At 41.8% G+C, this 18,794-nt stretch overlaps 1 protein-coding gene across 1 annotated transcript; it reads left to right on the top strand.

Moving 5' to 3' along the window:
* The first annotated feature begins 1,136 nt into the window (after positions 1-1,136).
* LOC133108705 (extracellular calcium-sensing receptor-like) lies at positions 1,137-11,757 on the top strand. Its single transcript, XM_061218387.1, has 6 exons — positions 1,137-1,339; positions 6,041-6,326; positions 7,639-8,451; positions 8,534-8,764; positions 10,571-10,694; positions 10,856-11,757. Exons 1-6 carry the CDS (start codon positions 1,137-1,139, stop codon positions 11,755-11,757), a joined length of 2,559 nt encoding a protein of 852 aa, XP_061074371.1.
* Positions 11,758-18,794: the final 7,037 nt, after the last annotated feature.

Here is an 18,794-nt window from a genome sequence, read left to right as displayed (position 1 = left end):
TCTCTAGAGTTCACAAAGAATGGTGCAAAAAACAAAAAATAACAAAAAATCCAATGAGCAGCAGTTCTGCAGACAGAAACACCTTATTAATGAGAGACGTCATAGGAGAATGGCCAGACTGGTCAAAGCAGACAGGAAGGTGACAGTAACGCAAATAACCACACATTACAACAGTGGTATGCAGAAGAGCATCTCTGAACACATAACGCATCATAACTTTAAGTGGATAGTAGAATTCTACCTATAGAGAAGTCTACCCAGTAGAATAAATACCAAATAAAGTGCTCACTAAGTGCATATATTCACAGTATTATGAATGAATTGTGAATTATTTGGTAGCATTTCATAGTATGACTGATTTTACTAATTGATGTACAATTTTACTAAAGTTATATGTATAAAAAGTGCTGTAATTACTACATGGTGAAACGAAAATGTATAAAAACATGGTTTCATAAAACTAAGAATCTGCATTTTGACCAGCTTTGAATAAAACATTGATCAAAAAAGCCAGACAAAGGTAAGGTGTGTCTAAACTGGTAGTGTATAAATTAGTTTTAGTTTTTCAGTTTTAGATTTTTCATACATTTCCTAAGTTTTCTAATAACGGTTTCAGTTTGTCATTATGGTTTATTGAGTGTAGATTGATGGGCAAAAAATGGCCAATGTAAAATGAAATATACAGCACAATAAAGTGTGCAAAACATGAAGGGGTTTGAATATTTTCTGAAGCCACTGGGACAAGTTATGACTAACCCTGTCGAATGTGTCAACGCAATTCAAAATATAATTAACAAAACTACACCATATCCATGAAAAAAATGACCACAGACAAAAAAATTTTAGATATTGAGAAGAAAAAATTATGATAGACAGATACAGACCTCCATAAGAAGGGGACAGGTGAGAATGAATCTCATATCGACTAGTTAGCAAAATTGTGCCATGAGTGATAGGGCCTGTGTTGTAGTCAATAGCTACATGCAAGCAGAAAACAAATCTCCCCATTGGGAGACACAGACACTCCCCATGTCAGGCTTCTCATGACGGTTATCGGTATAGTCCTATATAGGCAAGTCGGGCAATGCTGCAGTACCACTGCACACTGCTAGCTTAAGATGCATACATTCTCAGAGATGGTGCTGCTCACAGACATCTTGTTACTTGTTCTGTTTTCTGGCCTTGGGAAACCTGTCTGTCGACCATATGGAGCTCAGGAATTCTCACAGTTTTCAAAAGAAGGCAATATCACAATAGGAGGCATTTTTTCATTTCATCTAAATCCAGTAAGTGTGGATCCAACCCTTCAAGTCAACCCTGGACGTGTTCAATGTCAGGGGTAAGTCAAAATGGAACAACAGTAGAATGTATTATAACTATTCTGTTATATGTTCCATGCACTTCAGCAGGGTGGAGAAAAATCTGGCCCCAGAATTTATGTTATCGGCTTATGATCTTAGACATGACAAGCATATGAAGACTTCAGGTGCAAAAGCCACTAAACGCCACTTCCATGAAAAATGAGATAATGATATGAAGTGAAAGCCCTCAGTGCCTAGTATATGATAATGAAATACTTGTGCTTCCAAAACCGCTAAATCCAAAACACGGTTTCATTGGCAAAAACATTATTTTTTAACATTATGCCAAATTAACATTAAATAAGATGGACAACTTTGATGAAATGGAGGAACCTGTGGTGGATTCACTGTCAGGCAAGTGGAAATGCTGTCAGCCACGTAATACTGAATAAAGTTATATTTTTGGAAAATTACATTTTATTCAGTGATGAATAACCTTTTATTGCCATTAAAGTAGAATTAGTGAGCCTGAACATCAACACCTAGTAAAAATGTCCTATTTAAAACAGAACATGGTTTTTGAATCTGAGGTCTTCATATTAAAAAAGATTTCTAAAACAGTAAAAATAACTTAAATTGTTTTAAACTTAAATATAAGACATTATATTCCCATAAACTCAGCACAGTTAAACATTCAGTGAGTACTTTATTAGGTATTTATTATACATTTTTATTTTACTTCTGCTGCTGTAGCCTATCCACTTAGATGTTTCACACGTTGTGTGTTCAGGGATGCTCTTTGTTGGTGATTCGCATTACTGTCACCTTCCTGTCAGTTTCGATCAATCTGGCCCTCTTTCCTCTGAGCTCTCTCATTAACAACGTAATACAGCCTAATAAATAGCATATTTCTTACTGTATAACTGCATGTGGCCAAGTAATTTAAAACAGTTACTTCCTTGTATAATTTTAACCCTCCTATTATGTTTGTGGCTAATTTGACCCCATTCAGTCTTCGACATCTCTTAAAAACCAGTTGATGATTCTTTGCATTTTATATTTTGGTGAGAGGGCGGCACGGATGGTGCAGTGGGTAGCACTGCCGCCTCACAGCAAGGAGGTCCTGGGTTCGAATCCCCGTCGGCTGGGGCCTGTGCGGAGTTTACATGTTCTCCCTGTGTCTGTGTGGGTCTCCTCCGGGTACTCCGGTACTGAATGGTGTGTGTGCCCTGCGATGGACTGGCGATTTGTCCAGGGTGTATTCCCGCCTTTCGCCCAATGTATGCTGGGATAGGCTCCAGCCCCCCTGCGACCCTGTTCAGGATAAGCGGGTTAAGATAATGGATGGATGGATGGATTTTGGTGAGATTAAATAGTAAACATGCAATAAACATAAATAAGGCTGTTTTCCAAAGTGCTGTACCAACTTTACATGTGTTGTGGGGGCTTATTTTGACACTACACTTGTAACTGTATACAATGTCAAAATATACAACCATTTTTTTTTTCTCACAAGATTTCTTTGGATGATTCTGGTGGCACTGTCCCATACAGGTGCCAAACTTTCACTTCCTGTACCTCAGGCTCTAAAATGAGATGTTTCTCACATATTTCTCATATTTCTGGATTAAAGGCTAGTCATTCAGGAGACAATAAGAAGGTGACACAGAGTGTCAAAACTTTTCTTTTGCAATAATTTTATGTGTTTATGTGTATTTAGTCTGTTGGGGTCAACCATAATAGCATAATAGGAGGGTAAAACATTATTTGATAAAAAGCCCCAGAGATGGCACTATACTGTCTTATACTGAAGCGATGTAATCAATTATGTCTTGAAAGTTCTCTTACCATTAAAAAAAAATGGTATTTAAGCACTTGAATGGTCTAGCACCAGACATACTTATAATAATATTTGTAGACTTACCAGCGGTAATTGCAACATTAGACACTGTAGAACCACTTTTGGGAAGTCAGTCATGTCAATAAACGCTGCTCACCTCTGGAACTCCAAGCCAAAATAAATACAAGCAATTAAAGATATAACAGATTTTAGAGTCCAGGTTAAATGCTCGAAAAACAAAAACAGGGCAAACATTAGTATTAATTTTTATAAAAAGCTAACATGGGGCTCCATTAAATGATCTTCTTATTGCATGCGCAAGTATGTGTAATTTTGAGAATAATACTTACCTGTATATAATACTTACATATCCTTTTTTCTGTAATAAGGTGATATGTGTATTTATTGAATGTTTGCATTTATAAGTGTGCATTCATCCTAACATGTTGGAATATGTGTAGGTTTTTAACATTTGTGCATTATCTTGTGCATTATTCTTTCATCTCTTGACTTCCTTTTCCATAAAAAGGCTAACTAGGGATGGGAGTTGGAAACTAGAGTTATAATCACTGTATGCAGAGTAATGATACTATGTTCTTTTATTTTTTTTTAGACTCACTTTAAGCTCATATGTATACTAGATTTTATCCAATCTCGAGACTGGAAAACAATTGAAACATATTTGAAGATAATACTTTATCATACATTGTACAACTCATATATAATTGTATTTTTATGTAAAATCACAATATTGTACAGTGTTTCTTCTCCAAGATTATTAATTGATTTAATATTTATTTAAATATTTCATTATATTGACGCTGACGCTTTTATCCAAAGCGACTTACAGTTCATTAGACTAAGCAGGAGCCCCCTATCTCTATGCCTTCCCTCCTTTTGGCCTGATACCGCAGGTACTAACCAAAGCAATAGAGAAGAAGAAACTCCTGATTTTGATTGGGCCAGATTGGCCTCACAAACAGTGGATGGCTGATATAGCCCTGCTGCTGATTTTTTCACCCCCACCCACGCAGGCTGCGTCTTATGGCCTGACCCCAGTTAGGTCCAGTCTTGTGATGATGGGATTAAGCAAAGCAGCTGTAGACACTATACAGCATTCTCATGCTACCTCAACTACAACGGCCTATAAGGGTAGATGGGAGGCGTTGACCTGTGTCTGGAACACTCTTTGTCCTCAACCTTTTTCAGAGCCCACTTCATAAGGGTTTGTCTCGGTCCAAATTAAAGGGGGCCATTTCTGCATGCCATACTGTAGCCATTTCTGCTTGCCATAGTATAGTGGCTCTACGGTGGCTGCCCACCCCCTGGTAAAACGTTTTTCAATTGGGCATATGAGAGTATGGGGTTGCCCCCTCTGGCCAGATCCCTGCCCACTGAACTCAAGGCTTGGCAGCATCTCGGGCACTTTTTGAAGGGGTGAGTGTGCAGAACATTTGTACATTTGGAGTTTGCCAGGCACCTTTGTACATTTTCTGATACCGTCGGCCGCTTATGCAGTCTTGAGCTCAGCGTCCAACTGGAAGTAGCTGTTGCTGAAACATATTATATGTGACGCCTCTACGCGGTGGCTAGAGGTGTGCATATATATTGACGATCTCCTGGTTTTGGTATTTGGAAGCTGGTTTACATGACCAGAACACTGGGGGGTGGTTGTGGCTCCTTGGTTTGCACAGTCCTCCCTTTTTCATGCATAAAAATGGGCTGACTATTGAAGGGAGCCCCTCCTGTTTAGCCCTCACTTCCAATATAATCCAATCAGAGAGATAGCTATTTTTTTCAGAGTTCATAGTTTTCTGTAATTTTGTCCTATTGGCCATTTTGAAGTTGTGGGTGCTTAGTGCTCTTCCTTTACATTATCGCCAAACCACAACAATTTCTTCACACATTCTTCAGACATGGTTAAGTGAACTGCAAAACCTGTTTGCAGCTAGCTGCTCTCAGCAATCCAATTAAAACTGTTAATACCTTTGATAAGGGGCAACATGGCTCAGGCAGTAAGAGCAGTTGTCTGGCAGTTGGAGGGTTGCCGGTTTGATCCCCTGCCTGGGCTGTGTCGAAGTGTCCCTGAGCAAGACACCTAACCCCAAAACGCTCCTGACGAGCTGGTCGGTGCCTTGCATGGCAGCTAATCGCCGTTGGGGTCAATTGTACAGCGCTTTGGATAAAGGCGCTATATAAATGGCAACCATTTACCATTTGATTCTTGTTCATTCTTTTCTCTGGTTCTTATAAGTTATATTAGTAGTCTTGTATAGTTTCACAGTTGAGTTTGCACATTTTGCAAGCTGTGTTTTTCTTTGAAGTTACCAGCTCAATAGGTGGCCATTGGTTGAGTGATTAGCCAGCCAGCCCCTGGCTATAGCTGATTTGTTGCTAGTCAGTGAAGTTGGCTTGTTGGGTATAAACTAATTTTACAGATTAGTCTTATTTATTTAGCTAGGTAAATCTTTCAGCAGGGATAGTTGGCTCATTAAAAAGCAGGCACTTTCAACCCCAGTGCATGTGTAGCATGGTTAGCTCAGCTAGTTCGCTAGTAAGCATGGTGAAGTGCAGTGAAAGCGAAGACTGGTAGCAGGTTATCGCGACAAGACTCCCCGATGACGTAACCCTCAAATTCAAAAGAACGTTGCTGCCCTTGGCTAGAGGCGAGTTCGTCTTTAGCTGACTGGTAACACGTCGTTCAACACATATTTGGACAAGTGAGAGGCCGGGGTTCAAATCCCACCTCGGACTCAGGCAATTTCTCACCTGTTACACATGCCCCTCAAACATGCTTTCAGTCAACTTTGTTAGTTACTTGTTTCATCATCTATTGTCATGTTAGACTAGTCATAGTAACTATAAAATACTGACAACACTAGTCCATTTCTCCTGACAGGCTGGATCAAGGAGAACTGCACTTTGCTCAAGCTATGATTTTTGCCATTGAAGAGATAAACAACAACTCTAAGATTCTTCCAGGCATTTCGTTGGGCTACAGAATATATGATTCCTGTCCAAGTGTTCCTCTCTCTGTAAGTGCATCTCTAGCTCTAATGAACCGACATGAGGAAGTCGCAAAGACCTGCCTCAAACCTTCATCGGTACATGCAGTAATAGGAGACACATTCTCCACTTCAACCATCGGGATCGCAAGAACAGTGGGACCATTCCACATACCTGTGGTTAGTGATCTTTATGTAATTTTAAACTGTGAAATCTCTCTTAAAATGTTTTAAAATGTTTTGAATAAAATGTTTTAAAATGTATGGTACATTCATTTATGTTTCTTTCATGTATGATTCATATTGTGCACGTGTGTATGTATGCACAGTATGTGATGGAGTGAGACTGTGTCTATGAGGATGCGCTTGTGTCTGTGTCTGACAAGCGCAGTCCATATGTATCAGCTGTTTCTGAATGGTCAGGTGTATTCATTTCCTTAGTGCAGGCATAGGAAAGCTTTCAGAATCGAGTCTTGATTCTATGCTTTTGATTGCCTTTGGAAACTGTTGGTGTTTGTCAACATTAGGCCCAGAGTGAGTCAATGACAGTCAATAAGACTGAAAATAAAGAAAAGACGAGAGACATAGAAAAAATAATAGGCTTGCATTAAGAAGAAAGAGACAGCAAATTATTGCCATAATGAAGAAAAATACCTTGTCCAACAGCTCAGAAACATTCTTCAGGAGGCAGACGTGGATGTTGGTGACTACTCTCTGCAGAATACTTCACAGACAGAACTACAGAACTAAACTGCAAAATTGTTTTCATGATTGTCGTTGTCTTTGTCTGTCATTGGATATACAGCACTAAGTCGCAATTTGCCACTGTAGCCAGTAGAACTAGGGGTGTTAATTGGTTTAATGTATTCCCGTCTCCAATTTTAAAAGTAATCTTGCATCCTTGAGTTTTCTTCTGTGGAGGCATACTCGCTTGGTACTTCCGCATATTTATTTTAGTTTAATTTATTAGTTTTAGAGGATATAAAAGAAACTAAAGAAAAACCAATAGGCTATTAAGTCAGTGTCATACTACGTGCGGCTGACTGATCTCAGTTTGCCTAAATCACCTGTGGAACAGAGCGGTGTCCCACTGCCTGATGTCACAGCAGTGCCAAAACAAAAACAAAAAGGGGAAAGGCCAAAAGAAAACAAGGAATATCACTATGCATAAAAATGGATGCGATTCCTACATGCATCACCCAATATGGATGGAAATACTCTCAAAATAAAGGGGACAGTCTGCACACAATTTCAAATCCAATGTACTGGACTACAGAGACAAAATAACAGAAATTGTACCAACAATGCATGCACACTGCACTGTATGTGCCTGAGGGCTTGTAAATATGTCTCTGAGTGTGCATGAGTATACTGACTGAGAGTTGCTTTAGGTGAATTTGTTGGATGTTTTATCATTTTGATGTTTCCCGTTGGTACTCTTTCTACTGCACTTTCAAAAACAGTGAATACTTGCTTATCTAATTTGTTACAGCTCAGTCATTCAGCCACATGTGCATGTCTCAGTAACAAAAAGGAGTACCCAACTTTCTTCAGAACCATTCCTAGTGATTACTATCAAAGCAGAGCCTTGGCAAAGCTGGTTGAGTACTTTGGGTGGACCTGGATTGGTGCCATCAGGACAAACAATGACTATGGAAACAATGGAATGGCTACATTTTTAAAAGCAGCCAAGTATGAGGGCATCTGCATAGAGTACTCAGTGCCCATCCACAAGACTGACTCTAGACAAAAATTTCTTGAAGTCGTCGAGATCATTAAAAAATCATCTTCAAAAGTGATTGTTGCTTTTGTAGATGGTCCCACTTTGGAGATGCTCGCCAAAGAACTGTTTTTGCAGAATATGACAGGTTTTCAGTGGGTGGGCAGTGAAGGCTGGATCAATTATCGGTCCATTGCCTCCCCGGTGAGCTATGCAGTGGTGGGCGGGGCCATTGGCCTTGCTATCCCAAAGATGAATTTACCAGGACTGCAGGAGTTTGTCATGAAAATGCGCCCATCAAGCAGGCCTGGGAACATGGGTTTGGTAGAGCTCTGGGAGAGTATTTTCAGCTGCATTCTAAAACCTCGCAAGGATGTCAGCATGAAAACTTGCACAGGATCAGAGTCTTTGCATGGAATAAATGACAGCTACACAGACGTATCAAACACCAATTTGCTGAACAATGTGTATAATGCTGTGTATGCCGTGGCTCATTCACTGCACAATCTCATCATGTGCAAAGACGGACATGGACCATTCATGAACAGAACCTGCGCAGACAAAGGCCAAATAGAACCATGGCAGGTTGGACTCCAGAGACCGCTGTCCTTAATAAACATTTGCATATAAAATAAAATCACTGCTAACATTAATGTTTCCCCTCTAGGTGCTTCATTATTTGACCCAGGTAAAATTCACCACTAAACATGGTGAGAGGATTCAATTTGATAAACAGGGGGACCCTGTACCAAGGTACACATTGGTAAACTGGCAGCTGAATTCCCATGGTGTCGTTGTGTTTGAGATCATAGGGCTGTATGATGCATCTTTGCCAAAGGGACAACAGTTTGTGATGAAGGATGATGTGCAGGCTGTCTGGGCAAACAGTCGGCAAGAGGTAAGCTGATGAACTTCTGTACTCAAAAAGTTTGGTAAAATCAGACCATGGAAGACATAACATAATTTTGTGTATGCAACTATCACCAATTGCTAAAAATAACAACCCAAGAACATATTAACCATGAATGCACCAATGAACTCTGTGACCTGGACTCTACAAAGAAACACAAGTGAATTTCTGTCCGGAAAATGCATATCAAACTCATTAATTTGTGTAACGGTAATATTACCCAGTTGGTGATACAGGGTTGTATAATTAAGTGAGCAAATGACTGCATTTTATGTGGATAGGGTTCAGGAGAAATTATGTCATTCAAGTGTTGTCTTTTCAAAGAGCACACACACATAGACAAAACAAAAAACATTAAATTGATTTTTGAATATTTAGATTTTGTAAATGATTACATCATAATGTAAGCTAAACCAATACAGTAAACCTGCAGACTAAAAAATAATGACATTTTCACCGGATTATCTCTTATTCTTATTCTGCAATACAGAATGAAAACTCTGTCAGGCACCAGGTCTGAAGAACCAATTGCAACCAGGAAATACACTGAACAGATGTCTTTTTCAGGTCAGGGCAGGTAAAACAAGCAGGTGTCAATCACCGGTAAACAAAGGATAATCCTAGGCGATGTTGATCTCATAGGTGAGAGTTCACACACAAGTAGGCAGTCCGACAAAGCAAAGGTACTAAGGGAAATCCAGAAATTGTAATCCAAAAGTCCAGTCAGATTTGACACCAGCAGATCAAAGCAAACAACACGATGAGAAACAAAAGTAGCGGTACATAAAATGGGTTGAAACACAGACATGCATATATACACTGGTAGATAAGCTGAAATGATAAACAGGTGTGAGTGCAGAGAACAGGCAATGAGACACAGGTAAATGAATGAATGAATGAAAGGACAACGGGAAGCGAGAGCGGACAAAAAACACGGACATCAAACACGGAAATGGAAAACGCCAAAACAGAACAGCCGCAGAGTATGACAAATTCAAGATTCAAGGAACTCTCAAACAAAATCACAAATAAAAACATAATTTTTACAATATTCGGACCACAAAAAACTATTTTTGCTTGCTTGCAGTTTTTAACTATGAATATTGTGGGAGATATCTTCTTCAGAAAAAATAAAAGAAGATAAATAAATTGTCTGGACACCCTCCTAGCATTAAAAGAAAAATACTTTAACTTGGATTTATATTAAAGTTTCAAATATTTTGTTTTTGGGTACATTTCTTCATATATTTTGGTCAGTTAAATAAGTCTATCTATTGTCACAAGTTACTTTTTTTTATTCATGTAAATTTAACCAAAGGTTAATCAAGTTTGAGCCAAACTGTGGCTCTATTGATACACCCTTATGAAGACCTCCATTCTGTGTTCACTTTGTGCTTGTGTCGATGTGCTGTGCATGTCCAGACCACTGTCAGGACAGCAGAATCCCTCCCCCTATTTCGACGCAGACTCAAAACACACCCCTTCAAACTCTACCTTAGTCCTCCCTCCTGATTTACCCCGCCCCCCCCTTCTGATACCCCTATCCCTGTCTAACCCCCCCACAAAAAAAATAAAAAAAATAAAAAAAATAAAAAAATTGCACTTATGATGACGACTATATGTTTAGAACAGCAGTCCAGGTGTATTTTCCTAGTTCTGGATGTGATGCTTTGACTTGTGGTAGAACCTATGCACTTGTAAGTCGCTTTGGATTAAAAGCATCTGCCAAATGACTAAAATGTAAATGTAAAATGTAAATGTGGTTAACCAAGGCTAAGTATGACTGTTTTCTAGGTGCCGAGGTCAGTCTGCAGTGAGAGCTGCCTTCCTGGAACACACATGGCTTTTGTGAAGGGGAAACCTATCTGCTGCTTTGACTGTATTCCATGTGCAGATGGAGAATTCAGCAACACCACAATTGAGTTTTGGCATCTTCTTTATATACTAATCCTGACCTTGTTTACAAAAAGCAATGATACTATTTATGTAATGGATATGAAAATATGTACCACTTTAAGTTATTGGAAAAATGTTAAATGAATTGCAGAAAAAATAATAAAAAAAACTTTTATTTTACAGATGCACTGACATGTGTCCCATGTCCTCCGGAGTACAAGTCAAATGAAGAAAGAAATAACTGTGATTTAAAAAGCATTGAATTCCTGACCTTTCATGAACTAATGGGGATACTGTTGGTTGCATTTTCTGTCATGGGCGGCTGCCTTACAATCACTATCGCACTCATATTCTTTGTATATAAAGATACTCCCATTGTGAAAGCCAACAACTCAGAGCTGAGCTTCCTGCTGCTCTTTTCATTAAAACTGTGTTTCCTTTGCTCTCTTACCTTCATCGGCCGGCCCTCAAAGTGGTCCTGTATGCTGCGCCACACTGTGTTTGGGATCACCTTTGTCCTCTGCATCTCTTGTATTCTGGGAAAAACAATAGTCGTGTTAATGGCCTTCAGGGCTACACTTCCAGGCAGTAATGTCATGAAGTGGTTTGGGCCTCCCCAACAGAGACTGAGTGTACTTGCTTTCACTCTCATACAGGTCCTTATTTGTGTGCTTTGGTTAACAACATCCCCTCCTTTCCCCAACAAGAACACAAACCACTACAAAGAAAAGATCATTCTAGAATGTGATGTAGGGTCAGCAGTGGGGTTCTGGGCTGTCCTGGCTTATATTGGACTCCTCTCTATATTGTGTTTTGTTTTAGCTTTTCTGGCTCGTAAGCTGCCTGACAACTTCAATGAAGCCAAATTCATCACATTCAGCATGCTCATATTCTGTGCAGTCTGGATCACCTTTATACCAGCTTATGTCAGCTCACCTGGAAAGTTCACTGTAGCTGTGGAAATATTTGCTATTTTAGCTTCCAGCTATGGAATGCTTTTTTGTATTTTTGTGCCAAAATGTTATATTATTTTACTGAAACCAGAGAAAAACACCAAAAGAAATATGATGGACAAAACATTATGAAAAGATGCATACAATTTCGATAAGTTCACTATCTTTCTGGTCACAGAATCTAAATCATGTTTTTATCACTGAATAAAACAAAGAAACGGCAGTCATGACTTGTGCAATACATTTACCAATACTGGGAGAACTCATCCATGAACTTTGTAATTCATACAAAGCTAGAAATGTAAAACATGGACCAAAATAGTGATATAATGAAAGTTAAGAGAGAGAAAAGTGTGACATACAGTAGTCAACAGGCAAGCAATAAGGCATTGGTATATTATGAGTATAGTCATGGCTGCAACCCCTCTAGATGTAAATAAGTATAGCATTCATGTTACAGTCGAATAAACGGACAGCAATGGGCAATACAATAACGCATTGGGCCTGATCTCATGGTCCAGACCAGACCTCTCAATTCTCACATATTGTGTCCAGATTTCACTGTTGCGGGTAGTGTCAGTGATGTTGTAAAAAAATTAAAATAATTCCAGCAATGACCTGGAATGGTTGTTGATAAGAACACCAGGAGGTGCAAGGAAGTGCAGTCGTCCATGTTAGCCATTTTGAACATTCTGGCTGTTTAATCAGCAAATTATTTCATGACTTAGAGCTAAGAACAACAAAAACCTCAAAACCAGAACAAATTAGAGGTAGGCTACATTATGTGGATATTATTGTCTCATCCATACATAAATTAGTTTGACCAATATTTTAACTTCCATCCATCCATCCATCCATTATCTGAACCCGCTTATCCTGATCAGGGTCGCAGGGGGGCTGGAGCCTATCCCAGGATACATTGGGCGAAAGGCAGGAATACACCCTGGACAGGTCGCCAGTCCATCGCAGGGCACACACACCATTCACTCACACACTCATACCTACGGGCAATTTAGACTCTCCAATAAGCCTAACGTGCATGTCTTTGGACTGTGGGAGGAAACCGGAGTACCCGGAGGAAACCCACGCAGAAACGGGGAGAACATGCAAACTCCGCACAGAGAGGCCCCGGCCGACAGGGATTCGAACCCAGGACCTCCTTGCTGTGAGGCAGCAGTGCTACCCACTGCACCATCCGTGCCGCCTATATTTTAACTTGCTAAATAATTTTCATAAATAAGCTTATATTGGTTGTTGCACTCACAATCTCCACTGAACAGAAAATGGCATTTACCAATATTTCACTTAACTAGCAAAATCAGTGGTTAACAAATAAGAAAAAAATGTTCTTCCAACTAGGCCGAAATAAAATGCGATCGACCAGCATGCCTGGACATAAACTACAGGGATTTAACTAGCCTACAGACTGCTGTAACTGTGAGGTTACACAGCACAATGTAAATGTAGATTTTAATGTAAATGTAAATGTAATTTGCCAATTACGCTATTATTTCACTTACAATGTTGTCATTGAACTATTAAGAAGGCCCAAAATAAAGTTTGAAAATAAAAAATACTTTTGTCTGTTAAAAAAAAGAAAAAAAAGATACAACACCTAGTGGTCATAAGCAGTATTGGGAAAAAAATGGGATGGTATCCGTTTAGTGACTTGTCATAGCACTACTGCATTATGTGAAAAAGAGACAGCAATTGCGTCCTTACAAACAAATACAGATTTAAAATGGTTCATAGCAGTGTAATAAATTATACTTTTTAGTCTTTAAATGTAAAAAAAACTTTAAAAAAAGAAATCAATTTCCAAAACAATGTACTGTAAGTGTGTGCGTGCGTGTGCGTGTATGTGTGTGTGCATTTGTGTGCTTCCAAGTGCTGTAAGCTGACCCATGTCATGCTTTAGTATGGGGCGGGGCACGCAAGGTCAGTGGTTCGATCCCCGGTGTAGCCACAATAAGATCCGCACAGCCATTGGGCCCTTGAGCAAAGCCCTTAACCCTGCATTGCTCCAGGGAAGGAGTGTCTCCTGCTTAGTCTAATCAACTGTACGTCGCTGTTATATCCCTAAGCATTTATGTATTCTTGCTGTGCTGTCATTTTGTCTTTCTGTGTTTTTCAGACAGTCCAGCAGGAGGCTTAATTGCTGTTTGAGCCTGATTGGGGGGGCCGGCCCTATAAAAGGTGCCGGCTTGCGTCACTCCAGGTGTTTGGCTCACTTTGGGGGGGGAACTTTGTTTCTGGTTCGTGGCTTCGTCGCTGCTGACACGCCACGCTTCGCGCTCGCCCACGTTCTCCTGCCTCTCTCAGAGTGAGAGGCTCGGAGCCAGGCCTGGAAAATTGGGTGGCTTCGTTGCGGCCTTCTGGCTTCTTTTGATCTTTCGTTTTGAATACTTATGTTTTTTTTGTAATTATAATAAATTGATTATTTTTTTAAAGTTATCCTCCGTTGTCTGCCGTTTTCTTGCCCTTGCTTTATTTAGTAATTTGTTATAGTTTCCTGTCCCTAGCAGGGAACATGGATAAGAACGTATGCCAAATGCCAAATGCCAAATGCCATTAATGTAATGTAATGTATGTCTACAGACACCCCTGTCTGTTTTTGTCTTCCATTGCCTCGGCATGCTGAGAAATAAATAAATGGCAAAAATAAATGTGAAAAAGTGTCACAACCATCCCCAACCCAGGAAACCATTACATAGCCAAACCATTTTGGCATGTGGGTTTGAAGCTACCATAAATCTGAAGCATTAGAATGTTTTTATATGCTGTCTGATAAAAAATGGAGTCAAGTCACTGAAAATGCCCAGTGTGTTTCCGCTGTCTTTTTTGCCGATGGGATTCTTTTGCAAATGGTACAGTATGCGCTGTTGTTTCATGCAAGCCTAACAAATTATATACCATTGGAAACGGGATGTTATTAGCTAAATGCTATTTAGTCACCAATTCTATAACATTCCTATAACGTTCTTTGACGAGTTTTACTGAATTCTTTGACACACGGATAAGGGTAACCCATTTTCGCTGCAACTACATTACAAATAAAGGCGGTTGTCTTTGGACTCATCGTGTTCGAGAGGGCCTATACAAAACGTAGATAATAGCATTTCTATGTACAAGTACTTTTGTAGACGTATACAACAGCGAAATGTACAACAATGATAATTGCTCCAGAGAAATTCTAAGTAAGAAATTGACATTCTATCAATGTTTTGACAAAAGGGGAGTCGTGGATTTCCAAAATGCAGAGAAGGTTGTGTGAGATCCTCCTACATACCATAGTGATTGAAAATTGCACCCTTAAAAAATGAATGCAGAAAAACTGTCACTGGCCCAGCCCTGGTGACTGCTAAACAAAAAACAGATGAGATTAGAATGATTACCTTTGGACCTCAAAATATAATTTTGGGGTTAAAACACCCAATATTTCATATCGAGTAAGCAAACCACTCCTGTGAGCTCAAAGGGGAATATAGCTCTGGACAAAAGTGATCACATTGCCACGACTCCCCTTTTGTCAAATTGATGCCGTTACAACTAACCCATTGCTTCAATGAACCCCGGTCTCCCCTAAACAATATTACCTGAAAAGTTACTGTGGTGGATGCATTTAAAACCATTTGAAACTTGTTTTTTATTTATTTTTATGAAACGGAAAATGTTTGGCCAGAAAGTGCATGGATATGTAGGCCTATTTCTTTCTTGTATTTTCAAATGGACGCAGTAGGAACTGCTCCGACTCTAATGTTCTGTCCGTGGTTGCAATCTTGCCATTCCGTGATATGAGCCCAAACTTGCCACATAAAAAATAAAATGTAAATGTGCCATTTTTCACCTCCTTTGTAATCAAACAATTTTCATGAGGTAAAAGTGTAGATTCTCAGCTTTTACTAAACTGTATTTTTATAGGTTCCATTTTTGTTTCACAAAGCTAACTATACATACAGCACTATACATACCCAGGGCGAATTTAAAGGTTTGGAACAAAATAACTTAATGTAAAATAATGTTATTACTATAAATGGTACATGTCTCATGCTTCATTTAAGGCACTCTGGTGTTATATAGGGGCAGTTCGCCCAAAAATGAAATGAAATATGTTTTCACTCATCCAGAGTACAAAATATCCATGCAGCTAGTTTTATTGAGATGTGACAAATTTTCCAGGTTTCACAACTTTCTTAGATGCAGTTCAGTTCGCCTTAGTGTAATGGACCTCTATGGACCACTTTTTTCATTTCTGCTGAAAATATGACATTTCAAAAGATTGTCAAAAATAATTAATAACACATTTAGCATTTAGCATGGCCATATTTGCTGATCTGAACCCAAGCGGTGTTTTGTTATTGGACTTCTGTGCTGGCCATGGATTGTCGATAACAAACACCATGTTCGAGCATAGGGTAGCTCATAAGTGTACTTGGTACCAGAGCACCTTAGGCCAAAGATCGATGATCGACTTTGTGGTCGTATCATCAGACCTGCGGCCGTATGTCTTGGACACTCGGGTGAAGAGAGGAGCAGAGCTGTCAACTGATCACCACCTGGTGGTGAGTTGGATCAAGTGGCCGGGGAGGCTGCCTGACAGACCCGGTAAACCCAAACGTGTAGTGAGGGTGAACTGGGAACGTCTGGCGGAGGCCCCTGTTCGCGAGGTCTTCAACTCACACCTCCGGAAGAACTTCTCACGCATCCCGGGGGAAGCTGGGGACATGGAGTCCGAGTGGGCCATGTTCAAAGCCTCCATTGCAGAGGCGGCAAGCAGGAGCTGTGGCCAGAAGGTCATTGGTGCCTGTCGGGGCGGCAACCCAAGAACCCGCTGGTGGACACCAGCGGTGAGGGAGGCCGTCAAGCTGAAGAAGGAGGCCTTTCGGGCTTGGCTGGCCCGGGGGTCCCCTGAAGCAGCAGACAGGTACCGGGTGGCCAGAAGGGCTGCAGCTTCGGCAGTCGCTGAAGCAAAAACCCGGGTATGGGAGGAGTTCGGGGAGGCTATGGAGAAGGACTTTCGGTTGGCCTCGAGGAAGTTCTGGCAAACCATCCGACGACTCAGAAAGGGAAAGCAGGGCTTGTCTCAGGCTGTTTTCAGCAGGGGAGGAGAACTGCTGACCCGGACTGGGGATATTGTCGGGCGGTGGAAAGAGCACTTCGAGGAGCTCCTGAACCCGAACAACACGTCCTCTGTGGAAGAGGCAGAGCCTGAAGACTCGGGGGAATCTGCACCTATATCCCTGGCGGAAGTTGCTGAGGTAGTCAAAAAGCTCCTCAGTGGCAAGTCGCCGGGTGTAGATGAGATTCGCCCTGAGATGCTGAAGGCTCTGGACATTGTTGGGCTGTCTTGGCTGACACGCCTCTTCAGTGTCGCGTGGAGATCGGGGACAGTACCTGTAGAGTGGCAGACCGGGGTGGTGGTCCCCATTTTCAAGAAGGGGGACCGGAGGGTGTGCTCCAATTACCGGGGTATCACACTCCTCAGCCTCCCTGGGAAAGCTTACTCTAGGGTACTGGAAAGGAGGCTCCGACCGACGGTCGAACCTCGGATTCAGGAGGAGCAATGTGGCTTCCGTCCTGGCCGTGGAACAGTGGACCAGCTCTTTACCTTGGCAGGGTTGCTGGCGGGGTCATGGGAGTTTGCCCATCCAGTCCACATGTGCTTTGTGGACTTGGAGAAGGCTTTCGACCGTGTCCCCCGGGGAACCCTGTGGGGTGTACTGCGGGAGTATGGGGTACCGGGGCCGTTGTTACGAGCCATCAGGTCCCTGTATAACCAAAGTGAGAGCTGTGTCCGCATTCTCGGCACAAAGTCAAGCATGTTTCCGGTGGGTGTTGGACTCCGCCAAGGTTGCCCCTTGTCACCGGTCCTGTTTGTGGTATTCATGGACAGGATCTCAAGGCGCAGCCGAGGTGAGGAGAGTGTCCGGTTTGGTGACCTCAGAATCGCATCTCTGCTTTTTGCGGATGATGTGGTTCTGCTGGCTTCATCGGACCGTGACCTTCAGCATGCACTGGAGCGGTTTGCAGCCGAGTGTGAAGCGGCCGGGATGAGAGTCAGCACCTCCAAGTCCGAGGCCATGGTTCTCTGCCGGAAAACGGTGGATTGCTCCCTCCGGGTTGGGAACGAGTCTTTGCCCCAAGTGAAGGAGTTCAAGTATCTCGGGGTCTTGTTCACGAGTGAGGGTAGAAGGGAGCGTGAGATCGACAGGCGGATCGGTGCAGCGTCAGCAGTAATGCGGGCGTTGCACCGGACCGTTGTGGTGAAGAAGGAGCTGAGCCGGAAGGCGAAGCTCTCGATTTACTGGTCGATCTACGTCCCAACCCTCACCTATGGTCACGAGCTTTGGGTAGTGACCGAAAGAACGAGATCGCGTATACAAGCGGCCAAAATGAGCTTCCTCCGTAGGGTGGCCGGGCTCAGCCTTAGAGATAGGGTGAGGAGCTCGGACATCCGGAGGGAGCTCGGAGTAGAGCCGCTGCTCCTTCGCATCGAAAGGAGCCAATTGAGGTGGTTCGGGCATCTCATCAGGATGCCTCCCGGGCGCCTCCCTTTGGAGGTTTTCCGGGCTCGTCCAACTGGGCGGAGACCCCGAGGGAGACCCAGAGCCCGCTGGAGAGATTATATATCTCTCCTGGCCAGGGAACGCCTCGGGATCCCCCAGGAGGAGCTAGAATGCGTTGCTGGGGAGAGGGACGCCTGGAATACCCGGCTTTGCCTACTGCCCCCGCGACCCGACTCCGGATAAGCGGGTGACGATGGATGGATGGATGGATATTTGCTCACCCCCAAAAAAGTATTGTAGCCAATATCTGAGTGCATGGTAAAATGGTCAAATGTTGGCATTTACCTTTATCCAAAGCACTGTACAATTGATGCTTCTCATTCACCCATTCATACACCCACTCACACATCAACAGCGATTGGCTGCCATGCAAGGCACCAACCAGCTCATCAGGAGCATTCAGATACTTCAGAACAATTGGTTCAGTGAGGGATTCATTTTTGCATTCATTTCTTTTATATATAATCAGAGTGGAGTACACCCAAAGGTTTCAGAGGTGCAGACTAGCAGAACATAAACATTAAAACGCAAGAAATTCTCCTTTGCTGTGATTTATTGACCAATGTTTTGGCAAAATGTGACTTCATGAGGGTAAATGGTTGG

The sequence above is a fragment of the Conger conger genome, chromosome 13, assembly GCF_963514075.1.
Source record: "Conger conger chromosome 13, fConCon1.1, whole genome shotgun sequence".
In the NCBI taxonomy this organism is placed as follows: Eukaryota; Metazoa; Chordata; class Actinopteri; order Anguilliformes; family Congridae; genus Conger; species Conger conger.
Note: the sequence above shows the minus strand (reverse complement) of the source record. Positions and strands in the feature narration are given on the sequence as shown.

Coding starts and splice junctions, on each gene's coding strand:
- LOC133108705 (XM_061218387.1), top strand. CDS start 1,137: ATGGTGCTGCTCACAGACATCTTGTTACTTGTTCTGTTTTCTGGCCTT. Junction 1,340..6,040: donor GGACGTGTTCAATGTCAGGG/GTAAGTCAAAAT, acceptor TTCTCCTGACAG/GCTGGATCAAGGAGAACTGC. Junction 8,452..8,533: donor GCCAAATAGAACCATGGCAG/GTTGGACTCCAG, acceptor TTTCCCCTCTAG/GTGCTTCATTATTTGACCCA.